The sequence below is a fragment of the Panthera leo genome, chromosome C1, assembly GCF_018350215.1.
Source record: "Panthera leo isolate Ple1 chromosome C1, P.leo_Ple1_pat1.1, whole genome shotgun sequence".
NCBI lineage: Eukaryota > Metazoa > Chordata > Mammalia > Carnivora > Felidae > Panthera > Panthera leo.
Window position 1 is genome coordinate 214,082,157 of NC_056686.1, and position 14,644 is coordinate 214,096,800.

At 47.8% G+C, this 14,644-nt stretch overlaps 2 protein-coding genes and 1 long non-coding RNA gene across 11 annotated transcripts in view; 2 read left to right on the forward strand and 1 right to left on the reverse strand.

The window, feature by feature from the left end:
* The window catches only part of LOC122226802 (UDP-glucuronosyltransferase 1A1-like), a 24,816-nt gene extending 15,744 nt beyond the window's left edge, over positions 1–9,072 (forward strand). For 2 of the 3 annotated variants that reach the window (XM_042950592.1, XM_042950595.1), the window contains exons 2-5: positions 4,794–4,925; positions 5,539–5,626; positions 5,915–6,134; positions 8,616–9,072. In XM_042950592.1, the coding sequence (XP_042806526.1) occupies positions 4,794–4,925; positions 5,539–5,626; positions 5,915–6,134; positions 8,616–8,913 (738 nt within the window). In that variant the 3' untranslated portion in view covers positions 8,914–9,072. The remainder of the gene's footprint in view (positions 1–4,793; positions 4,926–5,538; positions 5,627–5,914; positions 6,135–8,615) is intronic. The other variant, XM_042950593.1, reaches the window with a different exon arrangement.
* Positions 6,701–12,542, reverse strand: LOC122226806. The gene is made up of 3 exons (XR_006205775.1): positions 11,992–12,542; positions 8,757–8,861; positions 6,701–7,469 (listed from the first exon to the last, which is right to left on the reverse strand). It is a non-coding gene; the product is annotated as an uncharacterized LOC122226806 (long non-coding RNA).
* Positions 12,543–12,591: 49 nt separating this feature from the next.
* The window catches only part of MROH2A (maestro heat like repeat family member 2A), a 44,548-nt gene continuing 42,495 nt past the window's right edge, over positions 12,592–14,644 (forward strand). For all 7 annotated transcript variants that reach the window (XM_042950585.1, XM_042950589.1, XM_042950586.1 and 4 more), the window contains exons 1-3: positions 12,592–13,013; positions 13,569–13,667; positions 13,900–14,084. In XM_042950585.1, the coding sequence (XP_042806519.1) occupies positions 12,971–13,013; positions 13,569–13,667; positions 13,900–14,084 (327 nt within the window). In that variant the 5' untranslated portion in view covers positions 12,592–12,970. The remainder of the gene's footprint in view (positions 13,014–13,568; positions 13,668–13,899; positions 14,085–14,644) is intronic.

Sequence of the window (14,644 nt, forward strand, 5' to 3'; positions counted from 1 at the left end):
TGGCAAATAGCCTTTATTTGTTTAAATGATTTTCTTCTTTAGGATGTTTAACAGGAGTGGCTACAGAATTTTATCAACTGTCTTTCTCAGTATCATAGTTTTTAGCATCATTTATTGATATATATGTGTGTGTGTGTGTGTGTGTGTGTGTGTGTGTGTGTGTGTGTGTGTTTTAACGTTTATTTATCTTGAGAGAGAGAGAAAGAGAGGCAGAGGAGGGAGGGGTAGAGAGAGATAGAATCTCAAGCAGGCTCTGCACTGTCAGCCCAGAGCCTGATGCAGGACTCAATGTCACGAACCATGAGATCATGATGAGATCATGACCTGAGCCGAAATCAAGAGTCAAGACTCATCCGACTGAGTCACCCAGGCGCCCCTCCATATATTTTTTCCCCTGTAAATTTCTCTAAGTGGTGAGTTGTGTTGACTGAGTGTTAGTTGCTGCCTTGTTTGGTGCAAACAAGCCTCAGTGTGAGAATGTCTTTGTAAACTGTACCTGGCAGAAGCCCTCTTTGTCCTACTTAATATTTTTAATTTGAAATTCCACTTTTTTGATATTAATATCACCGCTCCTGCACTATCTTGCTATTTCCCTAGTGTCTTTTTGGCACCCCTTTGTCTTCAAGCTTTCTTTTTTTTCTTTTTAAATAACACGGAGCTGATATTTTTAGCCTGGTTGAGAGAATTTTGCCAGTTTGCAGTTCATTTAAAAATTGATAGACTGGATTCTAACTTTCCCAACTTACTTTATTTTTATTTTATGTGGTCATTTTTCCTTTTCCTGATTTTTGCTGGTCTGTCAAGCTGCTATTCATTTTCTTTTCTCCCTTTTGTTTATTTTTTATTTTAGGGAGAGAGAGAGAGTAGGGGAGAGGGGCAGAGGGAGAGGAGGGGAAAGAGAAAATCCCAAGCAGGCTCCATGCTCAGTGCAGAGCCCGATGTAGGGCTTGATCTCACAACTCTGAGATCATGAACTGAACCGGAAATCAAGAGTTGGACGCTCAACCAACTGAGCCACCCAGGCACCCCACATCCCCTTTGTTAATTAAAGAACGTTACTCCATGCTCCATTCCTTTAGCAGAGATCGTGCTGGTCCCCATGCTCTTGGTCAAAGTCCTGATCTTCAAGAATAAAGATGCAATATTTAGTTGATAAGGAGAGTCCACAGGGACTCTGGGAAGTCCCTACTCCATAGGGAAAGCACACCTGGCATCAGACATGTGTGGGATGCCTGATGGACAAAAGATAGTAGAACAGCATTGAGAGCAAAGGAACGAAGCTCAAGAATTCCAAGATATCGTTCCCCGCTCAGAGTGAGAGACCATCTTTGTGGACATCAGCGATTCAGAGATGATATCCACCCAGACATGTTGGGTCTGAGGAAAACACCCAAAGGGACGGTGGGTGAGAACAGAGACTTAGAGGTGGAGAGAAGAGAGACTGGTGAGCAAGGAAGCTTGTGGTCTTTGTCAGCGGCTCTGAATGCGTAGTGATAAAGCAACTGGATTCCAACATGCCAAATGTTTACCAAGGGTTTTGAGAAACAGAAGCCATTTGGGAAGAGAAAATCTAATAAAGGCCTGGAGCTCAAAATACTAAACTCTCCACAGAAGTTAGGATCTGTGTTAAAGACTTCAATGAGGTGGGCAGGTGTTTGCACTTCAGAGGTGGCCTCGTGCATTTTGGAAGGGGATAAGAGGTGGAGGAATCGAGGATTATCTTCAGTTAACACACCGCCTCACTCTTTCACCATAGCAGAGTCTGTGGAGCTAGGGCCAGGTTTATGGGAAGTTTTGCCAGTAGGGTGTGGACCTCACCATTATTAAATCCCAGAAGAGCTTGCCGAGAGTGGACGTTGCCCACGACAACACCAGCTCTGCAGTTTGCCCTTCCATGATCTGTAGATGAACTTCTGTGACATTTAAACTTTAGTCTTGCTATTTAAGTTTGGGTGTTTACAGACCTGTGGATTCCTTTTTATGGTAATCACACCTGGCTGGGTGCTGAGTGGGTGTGGAGGAGTGTGCAAGGAGGTGAAACCAGATATGGCCCTTTGTAGACACAGTTAGAGGAAGAGTGGGTTTCGTGCAGGAGGGAAGGTCCTGGGAAGTGAGGTAAGCCGTGTACCTTCACTAGAGGAGAAAGAGCTCAAAAGGTCCTTGGAGAGGAGCCATCTTTCCCCAGGAAAGAAGGATGTAGTGCATCCTGGGGAGGAAGGACTTCAGAAAAGCCATCCTTAGGAGGTCTTTGCCACAAACCAAAAATGCAGCATGGCAGTGGGGAGGATGATGCTGGCCTCCCCAACCTTTCAGATGAGCCCCATGGAGAAGGCCCAGGACACAGCCACTAGGAGCTAGAAACCGTGAAGAGAGCTGCTGGGATGGGATGGGGGTGAGGACCAGGCAGGAGGCTCACCCCTGAGGAGATGTTGGGGCTTTCCTGGTCATGCTCTGAACCAAATTTGAAAAAAAGTCCCTTAAAATCATGTGTGCTGAGGCCTGTCAGAAGTCTTCTACGTGTCACTCCAGGGTGGCCAGAGTTCTGGTCTGTCCGGGACTGAAAGTGTCATATCCCAGGAAACCCCTCAGTTCTGGGCAAACCCTACCGCATCACACAGTCTCAATATCCGTGGCATTCTTGGGAGACATAGAAAACCATTTGGGAGATTCTAAGGGAGTTAATTAGATCATTGATAACCTACAGTTGGGGGGAAATTGCCATACTCACACCTTGCTCTATTTCCTCTATGTGGAATTGCCACACTGTGTGTGTGCGCGTGTGCGTGTGTGTGTGTGTGTGTGTGTGTGTGCCTGTGCACGTGCATGTGTGCATGCTGGAGTGTGTATGTACTTTGCCTGATGACCACGTACTCTGGAGTTGGCTTTGAAGGTTGGGGTCAGATCAGACTGAGCTGTGATTATCGCTGAGGGTTGAGTCTGGGGGTTTCCTTACTCTCTTCCGGGGGCCACAGCCACCACTCATGACTCAATGCAGCCTATACTGCTATTTTGATTGGATTAATTTTTGGTTGCTACCTCTCAGAGCTTTTGTTTGACATCCGTCTGTAAAGTCGATTCCTTATTACTTCAGGGGTAGGGCCTCGATAGGTCATAATCTGTGATCTGCACTTACTAGTGGGGTCCCCACCATCACTGTCTCTCACTCTTATAACACACAGACACTTCTAAGATCCCATCCCCCTGCTTCATCCACGGGAACCACAGATCGTTCATCTTCCAGTAGTTGTCAGGTTCATTATTCACTAGAAAACCACTCGCAGTTCAAATACACCAAAACTCACTCCATTAAAAAAAGTTGCTCCTCGAAAAAGAAGATGATTTCGTCGCAATAGAGCAGTATCTGCAATGGGGAAGGCTGACTTAGACCCCCCCGTTTTCTAATGACGTGGTCTTGCACGCAAGGCCCAGGTGGAGGGCTTGTCACACAGCCCCTCTCTGCTCTTCGTTCCTTATTCCTTGGGTCATCTGGTCCAGAAGTTTCTTCAGAAACAAGCCCCACTGCTTTGTCTTGAGCTTTGTCCTAACAGCCAAGGCTGCAATGCCCGATGGTGGTCATGGTTGGAGGAGTGGAGCGGCCTTGCCGCTGCAATCTTCCTTGGATGGTGGCGAAGGATACACTGCTCGAAGGAATCCGGACACGGAAGCATCTCTGGAACGGGACATGAACACTCCAGGGGGGTCATGTGCTGGGTGGGTTGAGACTCACTGCCTGTTTATCCTTCCCCCCCCGGTGGCTTGGGGACTCAGGGTTTTCTCACATGCCCCTGACCTTCTCTGAACTCCACAGAGGGGGCTCAGATCCTCATGCACACTTAGCAAGGTTTTCTCTTCCGCTTTCGTATCTTTCACACTTAGGGAGATTTTCTGCTCTCGACGGTACTTTATGAAACCAGCAAAGAGAGATTCAGGTATCTTTCTGTACGTTCTTGCTAAGGCAGGAAAGTTGCCTTCCATTCTAAAGAAAGCTCTTCTCCAGGGAAGGTGGGGAAATGCCAGGTTGACTGGTTAAATTTCAGCACTGAGTTGACATGAATATGATCCCCAATCACCCCCGTGTATTGGCTGTGGGAAAGCAAGAATTGTTAAAGGTTGTCTTGGCTATTTGAGGGTCTTCCTTAATTGTGAGCCTCATCCTCAACAGTATTTGCGGCTTCGTGCCTTGACTCATTCGTTCTTTCAACATAAAAGGAATATTCCAGAAGCCTTGAAAAGTAATACACATCTTTACTGTGGATTTTCTTAAAGGGGCTGTGCAGGAGTTTTAGAGTCTGCAGAAAGCTTTCTGAAATTCTCTTTGGGCGGCTTTCCTTTCTCCCAATGTCTCCCTTCACCAATCTGCTAAACGGTTCTCTCCCCTCTCTGTGACACTCATCCACCTTTCCTCCCTCCTTCCACACTGCCGGCTGCTCTCTCCATCAGTCCCTTTCCTGAAAGCCTGCTTTCTCCCAAGATGCTCTCAGATGCTTGAAGCCCCTGGGAAGTGGATCTGGTCTTACCTCTGATTGCTTTTCCTTTGGGAAATTAGACACTACCTGGATTCTGCATCTCAAAGAAGAACCCAGAAGATAACCAGATAAGCAAGAAGCCTTCCTCCCGTGGAAGGAATAACGGGGGAAGGAAGTCTATAACATGCGCTAATATTTTGTGTCTCTACCACACACACGGAGACACGCATATTCTTAACATGAAGAGATCGGATTCATAGCTGAATGGATGCAGTTCCCAAAGAACGTGAGAAGAAAATTAACTGTAAATTTCTCTTCTGGTTCTAGGAATTTGAAGCCTATGTTAATGCTTCTGGAGAACATGGAATTGTGGTTTTCTCTTTGGGCTCCATGGTCTCAGAGATTCCCAAGGAGAAAGCTATGGAAATTGCTGATGCTTTGGGCAAAATACCTCAGACAGTAAGAACATGCCATACGATTCTGTACCTTCTGTATCTGTATCTTCACGAGAGTTGGAACCCCAGACTTCTAGTATGGGAGTTAATCCTATCAGTTGGACTTTTGGCTTGGGGTTCCCTGCGACTTCCTGATTACTAATCCAAAGGTCTTTTTACCATGTCACTCTCAACTGTTCTGTTAAACCGCGGTCTGCTTTCCTTGGAGGTCTCATTTTCTCTAAGAAAGTCAACAGCGTATTCAGGAGAATTTATTTTATCGACAAAATGAACAGGACAGTGTTTCTTCATGTTACATAAGGAGTATTTCTACAAAAAAAGCTGCTGGTCAGGACACAGGATTCATTTCTTATATTGCTGCGCCTATAATTCTCCATCCACTCATTTCATTAAGTAAACTTTCCCCTGAAGTGCAGAAATGTGCAAAAGTCATAAATGTATAGCTTGGTGGATTTGCACAAATTCACAGCTTGTTCCCAGTCCCCAGGAGCCTTCCCAGTTGCTACACCTCCCTCCCCTGCCAAGGTTATGTTCATTCAGTGGACTCTACATTCTAGCTACTGCGGCAGATGTTTCTGAATCATTGTGTTTTTAAACTCTGTTCCTGTCTCTGCAAGGTCCTGTGGCGGTATACTGGCACTCCACCACCAAATCTTGCGAAGAACACAATACTTGTCAAGTGGCTTCCCCAAAATGATCTGCTTGGTATGTGAGCAGGCTCTGGTGTGTAGGTCAAACCCAAGTGCAATTACGAAAGTGGCTTGCGTGTGGCTGTTCTCAAGGATTATTTAGCTGGAACATATCGTGGCCAACGTATTCCACGTTGCTTTTTACCTCGTGGGGTATCTCACCCCACGTTTTCCTCTGCAGACTTCTGCAAAAGCCACATGTGGGTGGCACTGAGTCCTTAGCATGCTTGCAGAGCATAGATGGTGTCAGACCGTGCAACTCGGTGACCTGACTGCTGGCATCCTTCCCTGTTTTGCTTCTCAGGTCACCCGAAGGCTCGTGCCTTCATCACACATTCTGGCTCCCATGGCATATACGAGGGGATATGCAACGGTGTTCCCATGGTGATGCTGCCCTTATTTGGTGATCAGATGGACAACTCCAAGCGCATGGAGACCCGGGGGGCTGGATTGACCTTGAACGTCCTGGAAATGACTTCTGAAGATTTAGCAAATGCCCTAAAAGCTGTCATCAATGACAAAAGGTAAGAGAAGACGTACAGAGGAATACTACTTGTATCTTGGCCATCTCATTCACAATAAATATTCAAATGTGAAAACAAATACATAAAAACCTAATTAATAAGTGAGATGACTTTGGGATTATTATTATGCATTTCATTAAAGGATGCTTTAATTCCTAGAGAACTTCTCATAGAAATGATTTTAAAGAGGTTTTTTTTTAAATTTTTTAAGTTTATTTATTTATTTTGAGACAGAGAGAGAGAGAGAGAGAGAGAGAGAGAGGAAGGGAGGGAGAGCACGAGTGGGGGAGGGGTAGAGAGAGAGAATCCCAAGCAGGCTGTCAGTGCAGAGCGTGACGTTGGGCTTGATCTCACAAACTTAGAGCTCATGATCTGAGCTGAGATCAAGATCAAGAATCAGACATTTAACTGAGCCATCCAGCCGCCCCAAAACTGATTTTAAATATTATTTCCCTTGGTAGGCTTAAAACTTCAATTTGTTAAAAAATATTGTCACCAAGTAGATGTCTACTCTATGAGATTCTACAAAGAGAGAAATATTCCGTAATGAACCTGGTGTCCATAAGATAAAAACAAAGAGCTTAGAAGCATAGTTCTCCCTAGCACTGAAACCCGTGAGAAATTTTGTTCATGGGGATTTATAAATGGGGGGGGGGTGTCATGTGATATCCCAAAGGCTTGTGATAAAGCAAAGGTGAGTTTATTCAAATACGGCTCTGAAAGAATTCAAGAGGCAAAAGCCATCAGATCAAATGGTCTTTGCGTGGAATTTATTGTATTGATGTCAAGTTCACTAGTAACAGCTTGGTCAAAACCTCGTGGGAAGAAGTGACAGCCAGGGTGGACTTCGTCCAACAATTAACAGTGCATGTGTGCATGTGCATGTATGAGTACGTGTGCATGTGTGTGTCTCCATGAGAGTGGAGTCTTCACCCATAGTTGCTTCATCTTGAAAAAGACATCAGTTCGAAGGACAGATGTGAAAAACTGGAGTGTGTTCAGATGGGAGGAGACATTGCACAGGGTGACACAGTGAGGCTGGGCAAGGACAAATGGGGGAGAGGTGGGGTGCCCACATGTGTGGTGCCAATGGATGGAGAAGAAAAGCCCACATAACCCAGGGGTAAATGCCCAGAGTGCCCGGTGGGTGCCATCCCTGTCTTCTGAATGGCGCCTTCCGGCCGCCCAGCCTGTTGGGGTCGGGATGTGCTGCTCACACATCGGCGCCACGGAGCCCCGACTTCTCTCCACGTGCTGACAAAACTCGTTCCTGAGGTTCACATTCATAATGCAATCTTGATCTTTTGTTCCGTGATACAGACAACTATCTGGAACCTAAAGATGACTTAGTAAACGTTCTCTTATTTTTTAAAAACGTTCATCAATCAGCCCGAGAGTTTAGCTAACTGCATTTGCTTGTGAGTTCTCACTACCTAATTGTGAATCTCCCTGTTCCCAACACTCTACACGGGGACATAAAATAAAGACATCAGACGATGCGGCCAGGCTATAACAGGTGCTCAATAAATAATGAATGAATGAAAGTTATAGAAAATCTATCTTGTTTAAGAGAAGATTTATACAAAAGAAGATGTTTAACGGACCTTATGGTCAAATATTGCTATCACAATACAATAACGTATCCAAATAAAATGGCAGACCTGTTTAAAGGTGGCAATTATCATAATTACTCCTGAGTAAAAGTGTCTTCCATTTTTCTCTTTCTTCTCCCTTTCCTTTCCTTTTTTCCTCCTCTACCTTCTCTTTCTTCTCGCAGGTTGAGAAGAGGGTTGAAACACTCTAAGGGTTGAAACTACTAAGGGTTGAAACATCTACACTAAGGGTTGAAACATCTAAACCAGTTTGGATGTGGATGTTCCGATTCAGCTACCAACGCTGTCTAAAATAAACAAAAATCCATTTTGTTTCCCAGGCTGCATAGACACAGCCTCATGCTACAGTTAGCACTTGGACGGTGTGATGCTTCACCAATGGAAAATATGCCGCCACCTTGCGAGGGCACTTACAAATGGCTTTGACTTTGAGTAGATGTGATTGTTCAAAACTGTGAGAGGGAAACTGCTCATAATTTCTGACATGACCTTTTCCTTTATTTCTTTCTCTTATAAAGAGTCATCTAATTTCCTACAAAAATATCATGAAAAAGAAGAGAAGAAAACAGGAAGCTAGGTTCAAATAATTTAATATTATAATTTTGGCTTCTTGTTTTCTTTCTACATTTTTTTTTTTAATTTCAGAGATAAAGACCAGTTAGTGTGTGTGTGTGTGTGTGTGTGTGTGTGTGTGTGTGTGAGTGAGATGTATGGTGTGTGTGTGTGTGTTCTTTTTGGCCATAATGGAAACACATTTCCTCTACCAAGTTTGTAAAATCTGGGAGCCTTCCCAACCACAGCAAGCCTAGAGGGAGGATGGTCGGTATGGTTGGTGTTCCAGAATTCATGTCACTGTCTTTGTGTTTAGCTACAAGGAGAACATCATGCGCCTGTCCAGCCTGCACAAGGACCGCCCCATCGAGCCCATGGACCTGGCTGTGTTCTGGGTAGAGTTCGTGATGAGGCACAAGGGGGCCCTGCACCTGCGCCCTGCAGCCCACGATCTCACCTGGTACCAGTACCACTCTGTGGACGTGATCGGCTTCCTCCTGGCCATTGTGCTGGGCGTTGTCTTCATCATGTACAAATGCTGCGCCTTCGGCTGCCGGAAGTGCTTTGGGAAAAAAGGACGAGTTAAGAAATCTCACAAGTCTAAGACACACTGAGAGGTGGGTGGGAAGTGAGGTGACCCAAAGTGGCAACCAGAGGCAACGTTATATTTATGTTATGCTTATTCAAGAAATACTTAGCCCTAAGGGAGATACCCCCGTGTTTTTTTTTTTTTTTAAATAGAAACAATCTAGGGGCGCCTGGGCGGTTCAGTCAGTTAAGCATTTGACTCTTGATTTTGGCTCAGGTCATGATCTCACGGTTGTGAGGTCAAGCTCCGAGTTGGGCTCTGCACTGAGCGTGGAGCCTGCTTGGGATTCTCTGTCCGCCCCTCCCCTCCCCCCCTCAAAAATAAACAGATAAACAAACTTTAAAATAAAAACAATCTAACTGCTAGTCACACCTAGAGGTAGAGATACTTGAATATGTTTTCTGCCCCCTTTAGGATCTTTAATTTGGACTATGTTCATCACTTCAGATGACTTTCCAGGGGGGTTGGACGGGTGCCTCCTGCACTTTGCATTACTTTTCTTACTCAGCAAATGAGGCTTGTTTGGGGACACAGGTTCCAGGTGGTCTTACCCCCCTCTACCTGGAAGGACAGCTCTAACATCGTCGTCTGGGTTCTGTAGACTGTTGCGATCAATTCTGTCCCCAGTAATGGCAGGTCCTAACTTGCATTCATGCTTCACAGATGTCACTTTGTGTATACAAAGAAGGAAACATTTGTTCCTTTAGGGCATAGTGCCTTGTACTTGAAATAAATGAATGACCTCGGGGCGCCTGGGTGGCTCATTCAGTTAAGCGTCTGACTCTTGATTTTGGCTCAGGTCGTGAGATCTTGCGTTCGTGAGATCAGGCCCCGCATCCAGCTCTGTGCTGATAACATGGAACCTACTTGGGATTCTCTCTCTCCCATTCTCTCTCTCTCTCTCTCTCTATCAAAATAAATAAAAATAAACTTAAAAAAATAAATCATTGGCACAGGTTCTTTTGAGAACAGTGTCTGATTTCTGGCTTTAGGGAAAAGAATGATGTATAAAATTGATGAATGGTGGGCTCAAGGGTATTACCATGGCTTGTGCCAAATGGATCTGAATTTGAGAGAAGCCCAAAGCACAGTGTCTCACAAGTGTATTTTCTCTGATGTTTTCCACAACTAAAGACATTAATAAATTCATAGAAATTCTATTTCTTAGGTGTTCTTCTCTTCATTGTTGTTGCATTTATTTGCTGTTACACTACACGTGCTAATTCTGCAAATAATACACCAGTATGACAGAACTTTTGGTCGTCCAATCAGGAATGTGGAGGGAGGGGTTGCACAGGGAAAACATGGCCACCAGAAGCCATGACTGACCCCGGTGGTCAGGGAGAGGGAGCTAGTGAGCCGGGGACAGGCTCCCGGATGTGTCCACTACACGTTTATGTTGTGTCCGTTTTCCCCACATCCTGCCTTGGTGCTTCTCGTGCATTTAAAGTCACGTGTTTCTACACATACTTATTTTCAACTTAGTTCCTGTAGAAGCAGAGGTAGGAAGCCCGGTAGAGTGACAGCACACGAGAGTGGCCGATTTCATGAATGGATTATACGGGAGTCAAATGTTATTGCCCTACCCTGAAAAAGAAACCCAAAAAACATTTTCATTTCAGAAAACCAAGTACAGCCCTCTTCTTTGTCCTTGATCTCATCGCTTTAGTATCTCCTCTGGATAGTATGTGCAGGGGCATCTCACCTTTTCCATGGCTTCTGTACTCATCGTATGTGCGACAAAAAAGCGGCCCCTTTCTGCACCCCTCCTGATAGCCAGGCCCTTCACAATGTGGCTTTGCAGCTCTTCCCATCGAGAGGAGGATCTATTTCCCCACCCCTCAAGTCCCGGCTGGACTGTGACCTGCTTTGGTGGCATGTGACAGAGTGGGTGGGTACCACTTCTGGGTCTAGGCATCAGGAGGCCTTCCTGTTCCTGAAGCCCACTTACCTACTGTAAAAACAGCCTGGGTGAGCCCTACTGTGTGACAGACATGTGTTCCAATCACGCTGGCCTCTTCAGCCGATAGCTAGCCAACTGCCAGGTCCCTGTGGGAGGCTGTCCTAGACCAGCCAGCCCTCACCCAGCCCACCAGCGGACTGCAGATGTACAAGCAACTCCATGGCTAGAGATGGCCCAGAGCAACAGATCTACCCACTGACCCACAGATTTATGAACAACAGTAAATGGTTGTTTTCTGTCCTTAAGCTCTGAGGCCGTTTGTTACACAGCAATGGCTAACTGATACATTCAGTGCTGGCCCTAAACCCACGATCTTCCATGGGTTGGGTCTTTAGACTGTCAGAGGATGCAGGCACGTCCTACCCACTTCTATATCCACTTCTACACGGAGAGCTGTGCTTAGCTGCTCGCAGCGGGCAGGCAGGTAGGGTCTGTGGAACGGAATGGGAGCCGTGTCATTTGAATGATCTTTGAAGGAAAAGAGCAGGCCCAGAGGAGAGTGGGAGAGGTAGCCACGAAAGCGAGGCATGTGATAACCGTCTTCTTGTGTCTCTTCCATATTGGTCAGTATGTCTCCAAAGGGCAGAGTGAGGAACAACGCAGGAATTTTACGGGGAAGAAGGGTTTAGCACCATGCCTGCGAAGCTCATTTTCCAACCATCTGGCTTCAACGAAGTAGAAATGGGCTGCAAAGGGCAAAAAGCATCCCGCTATCAGAGACTGAGGAGCAGGCCTCTTGGCCGCATGGGCAAACTTTGAGTGGGAATTTTCACTAAGCCGTCGTGGACCTACGTGGCTCTGAGTCTTGTTCTATTGCTCTGTAATGCATAGCAAGTTTCCAAAGGCCAGTATTTCGTTGCTCAAACTTTTGATCTGGCCTGTTACAGCTACAACTGACGAGAAAATCTTGGGCTCCACTTTTGGTTCAGGAAATGGGGTACCTGCTCTCTTACCTGTCAGGGGGAACCCCCTGCCCCATCCTGTAAGCCACCCAGTCCTTGGGGAGGAAGAGTCCTCTTCCCAGGACCCCTCTGTCACCCATCCCACCCCAGCTGTCCTACCACATCTTCCCACCCGGAGGTCCTATGACCACAGGGTGGAAGTGAAGAGGTCAATGAGAAGACATGACTGCCAGCTGACCTGTGAGCTGGACCTGGGAAATCGGAGGCTTCGCATCCCCTCTCCTGTCCTTGGAATGTGGGTTCTGCTTGCCTTTCCCACTCCCAGAGGATGATCCAAGGAGATCGTTTTGGGATACTGAGATGGTGTTGAGGCCACCTTGATGGTACAGGTGACTGAACCTGGTTAAGACCTCTGTATAAACTTGTAAGATGTGGTTGGCGGGTGCAGAGATTCACTTGTCCTGATGCTGCCCAAGATGAAACTCCTGTGTAAGTTCTCCTGCTTATGAAAACTGCCACCTGCCAACATGGAGTGGCTTCTTCAGTCTCTCCCCACCCTCTGAGTACAGAGGCCAGTTTCAGATTTCACCCTGGAAGCTTCTGTGGAGCTTAAAAACCAACAGGGCATCCCCAGGGGATGTGGTAGTTGATAACGCCCGCTCCCGCTATGCCCCTTTCCCAAACAGACCACCGTATTCCACCGCACATATGGATAAAAGAAACGTCTAATGACAACATAATGCGGCGTTTTAATACAGGGCCCTGCGCACCCCTTGAAGCCCTCAGTTGATCAAGACTCAGGAAGGCAGTTAGATCTCAGAGTTCCAAGGGTCTGCGACCTAACGGTGATGGTTCTAGTGAAACCCTCCCACCCTGCCAGGAAACCTCTTCCTCATCCACATTACGGCTGAGAAGCCAACCGTCCCACTTCCTTGACGACCCACCTGCCCTTGTCCACATTACCTTTGATGTGTATTAGGCATCCTCTCCTTGTGGTGCATTTTTGTCCCAACCAGGAGGGGACTCCGAGGAAAGGTCAGTAGTTAAGTCCCAGAGTAGCTCTTCAACAGATTCCCAGGAGGGAAAGAGCTCAGGACGGTGAAGAGCCCGTGGAGTTTCAGGCTTGGGGAACTCTGGTCAGGGGGCGAACGGATCTGGGAGCCTTCAGTCCTCCATTTTGACATCTGTGTTGTTGGTCAACCCTTGAGAAGCTGCTGATGTCACGAGAGCTCCTTGAGAGGAGCAACGAGGACGGCAGAGGTGGGTTTCTCATTAATCGTTAGTGTTCGGTGTGGAGAGAAGAGAGAGGAAGGGCCCTTCTTAACCAAGTTAGTCACTGCTGTGTGATAAATGGCATCAACTCAGTGGCTTAAAACAACACCCATCTATCATCGCATGGTTTCCGGGGATCCGGAGTCGGGGGGGTCTCACAGGCTGCCTTCATGTTGGCGCAGACACATCCTTTCCGGAGCTTAGTTCTCTTCTAAGCTTATGGGGTTGGAGGACTGATGTCCTCAGCTTCTTGCCACAGGGTCCCTTCCACAGGCAGTTTAGGCCACGCCGTTAACTTCAAGGCTAGCGTGAGACTCCCTCTCCCATCCCTAGGACACAGAGGCTGCTATGAGAGCACACGACCCTGGGAGTGGCTTCCTGTCACCTTGGCCTCGGTCTACTGGTTAGAACACGGGTCTAGCCAAGTCCTGGTTCTGCCCACACCGAAGGGGAGAGGGTTATGCAGGGTGTGACTCTTGGCGGGGGGGTGGTCTCTTGGGTTGTGTTGATACACCAACGATTTTACAAATCTTGTCTCCGAAGAACTTGTGGAGGAGATGACGGAAGCAGTGGTAGGCTCAGACGAGGGCCCAGCAGAGGAAACGGAGGACCCGGAACCCCTGGAGCCAGACGACGACGGAGGTAAGAAAGTCGGCCCCACCCCTGCATTCCTGTCCCGTCCAGTCCTGGCCATTGACTCCTTGAGGGCGTGTCCCAGCCTAGGTCTCGGTTTCTCTGTCTGCACGAGGACAGGGAGGCCCCGCCCAATCGTGGCAAGAGCATGGCTTCCCTGGCCGCGTCGGGAGGGCCTGGGCGCGGGAGCACTTCCCGTGACGGCCACCTCAGCGGGCACCCCTGCACCACCTTGTCTCAGGTACTTTCCAACAAGTCACAAACCTCCTCAACATCATGGACAGCGGGTCAGCAAAGACGGACACTGCTGGGGGGGCAGGTCCTGACATGCGGAAGATGCTGGCCTCGGTGATAATCACGGAGAAGGCCACCACGGAGCCCTCCGCGGTGATCAACGCTCTCATCCGTTGCCTGCAGGTGCCCGAGGTAGGGCCCCCTGGCCCCCGGCCCCGCCTCGGAGCCCAGCCACCCGTGGGTCAGCACACATTACTGACCATCGCAGGCACAGGGCTGGGTGCTGGGGCACAGACACTGGCAAGATGGTGAGGCTCTGACTCACAGGACCCATGGGAGCCTGGGGCTTTGGTAATTTTTAAAAAGTTGCCTTATTCTGACACGGTGGGTTGGGGAGCCCTTGTCCTAGGGCTCACGAACGTAGTCACAAAGATGTTGAAGGAGTGAAGCAGGTAGACCTGGGGCAGCCAAGACGTAGCAGAACCGGGTGCAAAGTGGTGCTGGGCCAGCCCGGAGACTGCTTAGCCAGGGACAGGAGTGGGGTGGAGGGCGTAGGAGGGAGTGATGGGCGGTGTGACGGGAAATCGCGGTGGGCAAGACAGGGCAGAGTTTGGGGCAGAGCATCAGGGTCCCCTGGAGAGCTCGTTAAGACCCAGATTGTTGGGCCCCGCCCTGAGAGTTACTGATTCAGTAGGTCTGTGGGGCTGGCCTGAGAATCAGCATTTCTAACACCTTCCCAGGTGATGCTGAGG